Source organism: Bombina bombina, unplaced genomic scaffold (genome assembly GCF_027579735.1).
Source record: "Bombina bombina isolate aBomBom1 unplaced genomic scaffold, aBomBom1.pri scaffold_386, whole genome shotgun sequence".
NCBI lineage: Eukaryota > Metazoa > Chordata > Amphibia > Anura > Bombinatoridae > Bombina > Bombina bombina.
In genome coordinates, this window is record NW_026510936.1 from 141,624 (window position 1) to 154,140 (window position 12,517).

The window sequence follows — 12,517 nt, forward strand, 5'->3', positions numbered from 1 at the left end:
TAGGCCGTTAACCGGAATTTGGTAGTGTTACCTCAGTCTCGGGTATCTTTCACATTGAGGAGTCAAGTTCCGTTTCCTCGAGTTTCTTTTGTCTTTTATAGTTAATTTTCTGCCATAACGCTTTGTGTCTGGTTTCTTGTGTTGACTCGCCATTAGAGGGAGCTTCCAGATGTGGTAATGCTGGGGCTTCTAAGCCCAGGACTTTACAAATTTAAGGAATATCTTCTCGATCTTTGAGGGTTATTATTTTCTTTGGTGATGAGCGCAAAGGGGAAGCCCCACTTATAGGGTATCTGATGTTTCCGGAGCAAAAGCGTAAGGGGCCGTAAGGTACCCCTGCGTTGTAGAGTTCGCAAGCTTAGGTCCTGAAAGAACTGAACCACATTCCCCTGAAATTTGAAGGTAGGATGTCTCCTAGAGGCTTGTAGTATTTTCTCTTTGTCAGGGAAGAAAGTTAATCTGGTTACTACATCCCTGGGGGGAAGGCCGTTCTTAGGTTTAGCCTTTAAAGCTCTGTGAGCCCTTTCCACCTGGAAAATATAGTCAGCTGGTTTTTCAGTGATCTGGCTGAAGATTTGAGATATGCTGGTAGATCTCTAGAAGTGACTTATTCCGGAATTCCCTTCAGTCTGATGTTGTTACGTCTACTTCTATTTTCGAGGTCCTCCAATTTATCTTGACATTCCGCTATTAGTTGTTGTTGTGAGGAAATTGTGTCATTTCATCCATGTTTCCCACAATAGAGTCCTGTTGGTCTTCTAGGGTCTCAATTCTCCCCCCCATGTCCACCAAGTCAGATTTGATCTCTGACAAACTGTTAGTGACTGATGTGTGGATAGAGTCAATCTTCTCCCACAACTTCTCAAAGTTATCAGCGATATCCTGCTTAGAGACTAGTGTGCGTAAATCTGCCCTTGTGAGAGGGACACTGTCATCTCGAGGGTTGTGTGGGTTCCCCCTCTGATTCCTCTTCTATCTCTGAATCTTTGGGGATTTTATCAGATTGGGTTGTTATAAAAAAAGAGGACATATTGGTAGTCTTCAGCGTCTTATCGCCCTTCACTGATCTCCTGGCAGCCATGTTTCTGCTTCTAACATGTGGTTCTGACTGCCGTGGCGGTACAGACGAGTGCACGGGAGCACCAAGTCCTAAACAATTAATGAAAGTGGGCGTATGTTTATGTCAGCGTTAGGCAGAATATTTGTTTTAATGACTAGATCATTTTTTCATATACTTGAGGTTTGGTATAAAGGCAGCGACCAAAAACAGAACGCCATTTAACGGCATATGAATTACCTGAGAGCATATCATTGGAGTCAGTGAGCTGGCTGGTTACCCACTCTATTTTATCTATGTGTTTACATTATTTTCATGATGAGAGTGTTCCTGCAGTTCAATGCAGTCCTGAATAATTCTGCTGCAGGTGTAATGCTTCTATTGACTTAAAGAGATGTATAAATAAAATGGTGTATTTTTCCACCACTTACCCCTCTGTAGGGACTCTTAATATATCTGGATGCCTCTTTTGCTTCTGAATTTCTTATATTTCTGTACACTATCCCAGCATGGATGTCTGTGTCTTTTCTTACACCACTTTTATTCAGAGAGGCTACTAGGATTGCTGGCTGTGAGGGCCTCCGTTTTTCTCCTGATTGCAAAATTCTTATTTTGGCTTCTATTCTCCTCTACCTGATCTCTCAGTGTATGTGTCTACCTTGTTTGAGCTGCCTTTACAAATCCAGCTATTTTTGTCTTCTTTGGGGGGCCTACTCGATCCGGAGTAGGCCGCAGCCGGGTATTTTTCTGAATTTTCCCTGGTTCTCAAATTCAGGTTGAAGTTCTGTTTTTTCTAGTGCTTCCAATTTGATGTTATTTATTACCCCTTAGTTGAGGATGCCAACAAGTAGTAAGTAGTGGCCTCAGTAAGCTGCTTTTTATTAGTTTAATACCCTTTTTTACACAGAGCTTCTCTCATATGCTGCTGTTTCCTTTGCCAGCTAGCCCCACCTCTGCCGCTGGTTATTATGAAGTTAATTTGATTAAATACTTGGTAAATAAAATCTAACATATCAGACATTGTATCTCCTTTTATACGTTTCATGATCCTATATAATAAAAATCTGTCACTTTGGGCATTTTGATCAATTTTATTCAAAAACCCTTATTGAATATGGGTATTTATACATCTATAAACAGGCTATAAATCGTTCTTTTTATTTGAACATAGGATATGGTTCACTTTATTTCTATATAAGTTGGAATAGAATAAATAGTTATAGTAAAATCAGTAGTTAGTTAGTTTTATGCCAAAGCCACTATCTAAACGGAGGAATGTCATTTAAATTGATGACAGATCTTTCAATTTCAAAACTGATGTATATTTTGTTTTATCTTCATCATAACCATTTGAATTAGCCTCAGAAGAAGAGGCAAACGAGGACGAGGGCTACAGAGAAAAATTAGAAGGAACACACAGACGCATACAAAAAGTGAAAAGAATGAGATAGCACAAAATTGAATATTTAACTTAAGTAAGATTAAGTTGGAAACTAAACATATAGAAATTTTGAACAAAGGGCTATCATTCGCACCTACAAGAAAATTGAATAAATTTGATTCATTCATTGATGCCAGTAAATTCATTCGTAATCTTACACTCAAAAAATATTTTCTAAAGACACCCTATGAAAGAAGCCTAAATTTAACACTTCCAAAAAATGAACCATGTACTTCTAGTACCAGTGAGTATATACACTCAGGATTTAAAAGAAAATCAAATTTCTACCCGAAACAGGAAAAAGGTGTATATATATATATATATATATATATATATAGAAGAGTTTGAAAAATTGGTATTAGAAGATATAAGTAACATTAAACAGAAAAAAAAAATTAAACATAATATCACGCTAAAGCAAAAAAACACTGATTAAGGAACTAGAACAAAATAAAGAGATTGTGATAAAGCCAGCTGACAAAGATGGGGGAATTGTTATCCTAGACAGAGAAATGTATAGAGATATGGTGGATGAACTAATTAATGATGTAAATAAGTATAAAAAATTGAGATGTAATCCAACTGGAATATATAAAATGTTTCTGAAACATCACCTTGATAAAGCTTTAGATGTAGGCATCATAAATGATAAAGAATATGAATTTCTACTCCCTCCATACCCAATAATGCCAGTACTATAGGCTTTACAAAAAATCCACAAATCTGTCTCTAAACCACCTGGGAGACCGATTATTGCAGGGATTGATTCACTCACAGCGAATATGTCAGGTTATATTGATAAGTACCTGCAAAAATATGTTATCTTGCTAGATTCTTATTTAAGAGATTCAACCAGTCTATTACTACTATTAGAAGAATTTAAATGGACAAATTAATATACTTTAGTGACGTGCAACGTACAATCGCTATACACATCAATCAGACATGATGATGGACTACAATCCATAGAAAGTTTTCTGAAAAATGACCCTGAAATTAAGAAAGAACAAAGAGAATTTCTTCTTGATAGTATAAGGTTTATTTTAACCCATATTTTTTTTCTATATGAAGATAAATACTATGAACAGATTTGCGGTACAGCTATGGGCACAAAATTTGCCCCTAGCTACGCAAATCTGTTCATGGGCTACTGGGAAACACAGTTCCTCAATCAAAGTCCATATAGAAATAACATTATCGTCTATAAGAGATTTATAGACGATTTGTTTTTCATTTGGAAAGGTAGTACTGAAGATTTACAAGGGTGTCTTGATAGCATGAACATTAATAATCAAAATTTTAAATTTACAGCGGACATTAGTAAAGAGAAAGTACATTACTTAGATCTGGAAATAAGCATACAACATAATGCAGTAACAACAAAAACATTTTTTAAAGAAGTAGATGCCAATAATTTTATTCATGAAACCAGTTGTCACCTACAAAGATGGAAAGGTAACATCCCAAAGGGTCAATTCCTGCGATTTAAAAGAAACTGTAAAGAAGCAGATGACTATGAGACCCAGTCTATGATTCTAAAGAATACATTTATTGATAGAGGGTACTCTGAGGAAACAATAGAAATGGAGAGAGTTAAGATTAAAGAATTAGATAGAAAAGATATATTGCAATATAAACCTAAAAAAACTGTACCAGCTAATCTATGTAATGAAGAAATATTTTTGCCCTTTATAACTGAATATAGTGAGGATAGGCTAAAACTGGAAAAAACAATAAGATCTCATTGGAAAATTTTAAAATCAGATCCCTATTTAGGGGAAAAACTTCCAAATAATCCAAAATTTGTATATAGAAAGACCAAAAATTTAAAAAGCAAGCTAGCACTCACTTACAAACAAAATAATTGCATCACAACCAGAGGTGTGTTAGGGGACAAATTGCAAGGTTTTTACCCTTGCATATCCTGTAAGGCATGTAAACATGCAAATAAAACAAAAACCTTTACATCCACCAACACAAAAAGAGAATATAAAATTAAGGAGACAATTAGATGTATGGATATAAATGTTATCTATCTAATAACCTGCAAAAAATGTGGAAAACAATATATAGGCGAGACAGAAAAAACAATAAGAGAAAGAATAAGAGAGCATTTGAACTCTATAGAAAACTCTGAAAAAGAACGGAATAAAGATCTCCCGGTAGCAAAACATTTTAGAACGTGCTGTAATAACAATCTGAAATATTTTAATTTCACAGCAATAACCAAACTAAATGAGAAAAAGAGATTGGGTAACCAATCACATGCACTCTTACAAAAAGAGGCAAAGTGGATTTTTGAACTTCAAACTCTGAAACCAAAGGGGTTAAATCAGGATTTTAGTCTAAATTGTTTTTTAAACACATAATCCTTACTTAGATCCATTCGGTCACCCTAGAATATGGCACAAAATTACCTCTAGCCTAATAATAAGGCTAATTCAAATGGTTATGATGAAGATAAAACAAAATATACATCAGTTTTGAAATTGAAAGATCTGTCATCAATTTAAATGACATTCCTCCGTTTAGATAGTGGCTTCGCATAAAACTAACTCACTACTGATTTTACTATAACTATTTATTCTATTCCAACTTATATAGAAATAAAGTGAACCATATCCTATGTTCAAATAAAAAGAACAATTTATAGCCTGTTTATAGATGTATAAATACCCATATTCAATAAGGTTTTTTGAAAAAAATTGATCAAAATGCCCAAAGTGACAGATTTTTATTATATAGGATCATGAAACGTATAAAAGGAGATACAATGTCTGATATGTTAGATTTTATTTACCAAGTATTTAATCAAATTAACTTCATAATAACCAGCGTCAAGAAAAATTGCTCTGAAAGCAAAAGGTAAAAGATACAGCGAGCGAATAGGAGACCAGAGAGGGCTATTTAAACTGAACAATGAGTATGGAGACATAGCTTGACAAAGGCTGAAGTGATTCAGCGGAAACGTGTTGCTAAATCTCCATACCGTAAGGACCAAACAACCTGAAGTGAACAACAGCCGTAGAGCCGTCACTCACCGCCTAAGAGGAAACTCCCCTAACAGTGATCCAATCAGAGCCCCTTCCGGAGAAGGCGCGGACTCTGAAACACACAGCGGGAGAACGCTGAAAGGAACAGAAGGGCTCCAGAATCGGCAAGGAGAAGCTTCACTCTACAGGATTTTATACTACACTACGAACTCCATAAGGTAACCGCGAAACAAGTGCACCTGTTAAGGAACTCTAGCTACCTTTTTAAATGTTTTAAAACCGGTTAAAGAAATAATTGCTACAAAAATTGAGGAAATAACCGCTACAGTTTAAAAGGGACTCACTTGGGAATTTTCCTTCAGTGTGCCAAATAATTGGATTATTGCTGAAAGATTGTGATTTCCTTATTTACTATCTAGCCAATACTGTTACTATGTGGTAATCTATTACTCTGCTTAAGCTATAAAGAATACATAGCAGATATTGGAAACTAACGTTTTAGATAGGTACGATTGATACTATTGATAGATTTTAACATTAAGGTTGGCCAACCAGATTATGTTTAAAGTGTCTCTATTTGGGCATTAAGATCAATTGTTTTTTAAAGAAAACTTTGTTTCTTTTTAAATTTGCTTTTATAAATACATAAATAAAAAATTTTTATTATTATATTGGATTGTATCCATTTTTGTGGGTATTAGCCTCTTTGGCGCTTGTGTGTTCTTCCAAAATCTTTTGCACCCAGATATCTAAAAGTCCCTTCTTATTCTGATGTTTTTCCAGTTCCTAAGAGAACTTCAGAAATTATTGCTAAAGAATGGGAGAGACCAGGTATTCCCTTTTCTCCTCCCATTTTCAAGAAAATGTATCCTATAGCTGACGCTATTAGGGACTCTTGGCAGACGGTCCCTAAGGTGGAAGGAGCTATTTCCACCTTGGCTAAACGAACTACTATTCCTATTGAGGATAGTTGTGCTTTCAAGGACCCTATGGATAAGAAATTAGAGGGTCTCCTTAAGTAAATCTATGTTCATCAGGGGTTGCTATTGCAACCGGCAGCCTGCATTGTTACGGTTACAAGTGCGGCTGCTTTTTGGTTTGATGCTCTGGAAGAATCTCTTAAAACTGAGACTTCTTTGGAAGAGATATAAGATAGGATTAAAGCTCTTAAATTAGCTAATTCATTTATTACTAACGCTTCTCTGCAGATTACCAAATTGGCGGCTAAGAGTTTGGGGTTTTCCATCTTAGCACGCAGAGCCTTATGGTTAAAATCTTGGTCTGCGGATGTGTCATCCAAGTCTAAGCTTTTGGCTATTCCTTACAAAGGGAAGACCTTGTTCGGACTTGACTTGAAGGGAATTATTTCTGACATCACGGGAGGCAAGGGTCATTTCCTCCCTCAGGATAAGAAATCCAAACAGAGAGGTTGACAGAGTAATTTTCGTTCCTTTCGAAATTTCAAGGGAATTCCCCCTTCCTCTTCCTCTAAACAGGAAGGGAACTATTCGCAATCCAAGTCTACCTGGAGACCAACCAGTCTTGGAAACAGAAGCCTGCTGCTGCTCCCAAGTCAGCATGAAGGGTTGGCCCCCGATCCGGGACCGGATTTAGTAGGGGGCAGACTGTCTTTCTTCATCCAGGCTTGGATGAGAGATGTTCAGGATCCCTGGGCAATAGATATAGTGTCTCAGGGATACAAACTGGAATTCAAAAATTCTTCCCCCAGAGGAAGGTTTATTCTTTCACGATAATCTGTAGACCAGATAAAAAGAGAGACGTTCTTACGCTGTGTAAGAGACCTCTCCTCCATGGGAGTAATCTGTCCCGTTCCAATTCAGGAACGGGGACAGGGGTTTTATTCAAATCTGTTTGTAGTTCCCAAAAAAGAGGGAACTTTCAGACCTATCTTAGATCTCAAGAGTCTAAACAAGTTTCTCAGAGTTCCATCTTTCAAGATGGAAACTATTCGTACCATTCTTCCATTGATCCAAGAAGGTCAATTTATGACGACAGTGGATCTAAAGGATGAATACCTTCATGTTCCCATGCACAGAGATCATTACAAGTTTCTGAGATTTGCCTTTCTGGACAAACACTTTCAGTTTGTGGCTCTCCCTTTCGGTCTAGCCACAGCACCCAGAATTTTCACGAAGGTTCTGGGGTCTTTACTGGCGGTTCTAAGGCCGCGGGGCATTGCGGTGGCGCCTTATCTGGACAATATACTGATCCAGGCGTCATCATTTCCACTGGAACAGGTTAACTACACTGTCTGTAGTGAAACTGCAGACAGGTAATTGGCCACAGCTGCGCTATCTAAACAGATAGCCTAATGTGTGCAGTATCTAAAATAAAGGGGGGAATATATATTATAAAAATTAAGATTTAAATTATAAAAATTAAGATTAAATAAGTTTTAATGTTAGTTTAAAAACTTCATAACGAAAAAATCATACCATTAAGCAATGCATTGCAAAAAATAATAATAAATAAAATAACAACAAGATACACAGTCAATGAAAATCAATAAAAACCACAGTTAATAAAAACACAGTTGATATAGAACAATACCATATGGCTTCAAATGAATATCACAATAGTGCAGTCTCTTGCAACAGCTTGAAAGTCTGTTATAGCTGGTAAAGTCTTTTTTAAGCAAGTCAGACTTCGTCAGGCAGGCTTTAGTGGTATTTCGTCAAGCAAAGTGTTAGTCGCAGGGAACAGCAGGAGAGCAACAGGAAGCTGGGTATTAGGGCGAGAAGAAGGATATACAGATCCTTTAAAACAATAAGCAAGTATAGATGAAAAGGTGTACACTTTTACTTACACCAGATATCGATGCATAGTCCCAAGCGCCACTTCTGATAAAGCGCTTCTCTCAACAAGCGTTTCACCGGCGTCTCATGGCCAAACAAGGAAAGGTCTCCAGCAGTATACTCAAGCCTCCAAAGTTTAGTTGTCACGCCGTCGGAGTCTTCAGGCTACGGAAGCCCAGATAGGACACAGTTCAAAGCAACGCGTTTCGGCTGTTACACAGCCTTTCTCAAGCTCAGTACTGTGGTGTCCTCATTCTTTGGGTTTATACGTTCTTAATTAAAGTGGTATTCACTTCAGCTGTATATGTTAAACATTTATACATTAAGGGACAGAACATAAACTTATTTCATATATAGACATACAGAAACCTTCTCCAATGATCATAAAAACAGAGTAATTTGATCAATTAATAAATAGTATATTAAAAAAGAATGTTAGAAAAATATATTAAAAAAGTATATTAAAAACGAAACTTATTTAGCCTTAAATTAAAATCATTAGATTAAGACAGGTACATTAAATTCTATCATATAATGGCAAATATTGGAAAACTAAATTTAAAACTTTATTTAAAACTTTTTCTTTTTATTTCTCATCATTTCCACTGGCAAGGTCCCATACCGACATTGTGCTTTCCTTCCTAAGGACCCATGGGTGGAAGTTAAACCTGGAAAAGAGTTTGTTAGTTCCTCAAACAAGGGTGCTCTTTCTGGGAACTGTAATCGACTCTATTTCAATGAAGATTTTTCTGACGGAGGTCAGAAAGTTTAAAATTCTGAATACATATCGAACCATTCAGTCCAATCCTCGTCCGTCATTGGCTCAGTGCATGGAGGTAATCGGATTGCACGTTTTCATCTCAGGCCTCTGCAATTGAGCATGCTCAGGCAGTGGAATGGAGATTATACAGATCTGTCTCCTCTAATATATCTAGATCAGGAGACAAGGGATTCTCTTCTATGGTGGTTGTCACTGGATCATCTGTCCCAGGGGACATGCTTCCCAGACCCTCATGGATGATAGTGACAACGGATGCCAGTCTGTTAGTTTGGAGAGCAGTTTGGAACTCCCTAAGGGCTCAGGGTGTATGGACTCAGGCTGAGTCTCTACTTCCCATCAATATCCTGGAGTTGAGAGCAATATTGAATGCTCTTCGGGCTTGGCCTCAGTTGGCTTCGGCCCAATTCATCAGATTTCAGTCGGACAACATAACGACGGTAGCTTACATCAATCATCAGGGAGGGACGAGGAGTTCCTTAGCGATGACAGAGGTAGCCAAGATAATACAGTGGGCGGAGTCTCACTCTTGCCATCTGTCGGCGATCTACATCCCATCGGTGGAAAACTGGGAGGCAGACTTTCTGAGCAGGCAGACATTTCATCCGGGAGAGGGGGAACTCCATCCGGAGATATTTTCCAACCTGATTCTCAGATGGGGTAGGCCGGAGTTGGATCTCATGGCATCTTGTCAGAATGCCAAGCTTCCAAGATACGGGTCCAGGGATCCCCAGACGGAGCTGATAGATGCCCTGGCAGTACCTTGGTCTTTCAGCCTAGCTTATGTATTTCCTCCGTTTGCTCTTCTTCCCAGGGTGATTACTAAAGTCAAACAGGAGAGGGCGTCGGTAATCCTCATCGCCCCTGCGTGGCCTCGCAGGATTTGGTATGTGGATCTAGTGGACATGTCATCTCAGCCACAGTGGAAGCTACCATTGAGGAAAGACCTTCTCATTCAAGGTCCCTTCCATCATCCAAAACTAGTTTCTTTGCAACTGACTGCCTGGAGATTGAAAGCTTAATTTTATCTAAGCAAGGTTTTTCTGATTCGGTTATTGATACTTTAATTCAGGCACATAAGCCTGTTACTAGGAAGATTTACCATAAGATATGGCGTAAATATCTTTATTGGTTTGAATCCAGGGGCTACTCATGGAGTAGGGTTCGGATTCCCAGGATTTTGTCCTTTCTCCAAGAAGGATTGGAGATGGGGCTGTCAGCAAGTTCCTTAAAGGGACAGATTTCTGCTTTATCTATTTTGTTACACAAGCGTCTGGCAAATGTTCCAGATGTACAATCTTTTTGTCAGACTCTGACTAGAATCAGACCTGTATTTAGACCAATTGCTCCTCCTTGGAGTTTAAATTTAGTTCTTAGAGTTCTTCAAGGGGTTCCATTTGAACCTATGCATTCCATAGATATCAAGTTATTATCTTGGAAGGTTTTATTTCTGGTTGCTATTTCCTCTGCTCGAAGAGTATCTGAGCTTTCGGCATTGCAATTTGATTCTCCTTATCTTATTTTCCATTCGGATAAGGTGGTGTTACGTACTAAACCTGGTTTTCTTCCTAAGGTTGTTTCAGACAGGAATATAAATCAGGAGATTATTGTTCCTTCTTTGTGTCCTAATCCTTCTTCTAAAGAGGGACCGTCTGTTACATAATTTGGACGTAGTCCGTGCTTTAAAGTTTTACTTACAAGTGACTAAGGATTTTCGACAATCGTCTTCTTTGTTTGTTGTTTTTTCAGGGAAACGTAGGGGTCAGAAAGCTACGGCTACCTCTCTTTCTTTTTGGCTGAAGAGTATCATCCATTTTGCATATGAGACTGCTGGACAGCAGCCTCCTGAACAAATTACGGCTCATTCCACTAGGGCTGTGTCTTCCTCATGGGCATTCAAAAATGATGCTTCTGTTGAACAGATTTGCAAAGCTGCAACTTGGTAGTCTCTTCACACTTTTTCGAAATTTTACAAATTTGATACTTTTGCCTCGGCTGAGGCTGCTTTTGGGAGAAAGGTTCTTCAAGCAGTGGTGCCTTCCGTTTAGGTTCCCTGTCTTGTCCCTCCCTTTTCATCCGTGTACTATAGCTTTGGTATTGTATCCCACAAGTAAGGATGAAATCCGTGGACTCGTATCTTTAAAAAGAAAAGAAAATTTATGCTTACCTGATAAATTTGTTTCTTTGTAGATACGATGAGTCCACGGCCCACCCTGTTTTTATAAGACAGGTCTTTGTTTTTGTTAAACTTCAGTCACCTCTGCACCTTGGCTTTTCCTTTATCTTCCTAATTTCGGTCGAATGACTGGAGTGGGAGGGAAGGGAGGAGCTATATATACAACTCTGCTGTGGTGCTCTTTGCCTCCTCCTGCTGACCAGGAGGCGATATCCCACAAGTAAGGATGAAATCCGTGGACTCATCGTATCTAAAAAGAAACAAATTTATCAGGTAAGCATAAATTTTCTTTTTTTCGCACACTGAAAAAAAAAAAAAATCAAAGAAATGTTAAGTAATCTACCCTTTTACTATAATTGAACAAATGTTCCTGTTTGTTTGGGCTACTGGCTCATTAAATTGCACCAAGGTTACTTGTTAGTTGCTGGGATCTGATATACAGCTGTCTTGTTTAACAGGCTCCCAGATGTACCATTCCGTCCTCTGCATTGTGCTGCATTTCCTCATGTTGCGACTCATGGGAAGGACGGTCACTGCAGTATTCACCAGTTTCTGCTTTCAGATGGTTAGTAAATGGGCACTGATGGGATGGGGGGGGGGGGGGGTTGTTTGTGTTATTGGTTCCTGTCTGTATTGTCACATCTCTTGTGCCGTAGTCTGCGTGTTATTACCCCCCCGTATCACTATCTGTGTGTTATTACCCCCCCCGTATCACTATGTGTGTGTGTGTTATTACCCCCCCTGTATCACTATCTGTGTGTGTGTTATTACCCCCCGTATCACTATATGTGTGTGTGTTATTACCGCCCCCTGTATCACTATCTGTGTGTGTGTGTGTTATTACCCCCGTATCACTATCTGTGTGTGTTATTACCCCCCGTATCACTATCTGTGTGTGTGTGTTATTACCCCCCGTATCACTATCTGTGTGTGTGTGTTATTACCCCCCGTATCACTATCTGTGTGTGTGTGTTATTACCCCCCCTGTATCACTATCTGTGTGTGTGTGTTATTACCCCCCGTATCACTATCTGTGTGTGTGTGTTATTACCTCCCCCTGTATCACTATCTGTGTGTGTGTGTTATTACTGCCCCCTGTATCACTATCTGTGTGTGTGTGTGTTATTACCTCCCCCTGTATCACTATCTGTGTGTGTTATTACCGCCCCTGTATCACTATCTGTGTGTGTGTTATTACCCCCCCCTGTATCACTATCTGTGTGTGTGTTATTACCCCCCCTGTATCACTATCTGTG

At 38.6% G+C, this 12,517-nt stretch overlaps 1 protein-coding gene across 1 annotated transcript in view; it reads left to right on the plus strand.

The window, feature by feature from the left end:
* Positions 1–3,775: 3,775 nt before the first annotated feature.
* Positions 3,776–12,517, plus strand: part of LOC128643533 (lysophospholipid acyltransferase 5-like) — a 118,590-nt gene continuing 109,848 nt past the window's right edge. Inside the window, exons 1-2 of the mRNA XM_053696376.1 lie at positions 3,776–4,163; positions 11,720–11,826. Of these exons, the coding sequence (XP_053552351.1) occupies positions 3,776–4,163; positions 11,720–11,826 (495 nt within the window). The remainder of the gene's footprint in view (positions 4,164–11,719; positions 11,827–12,517) is intronic.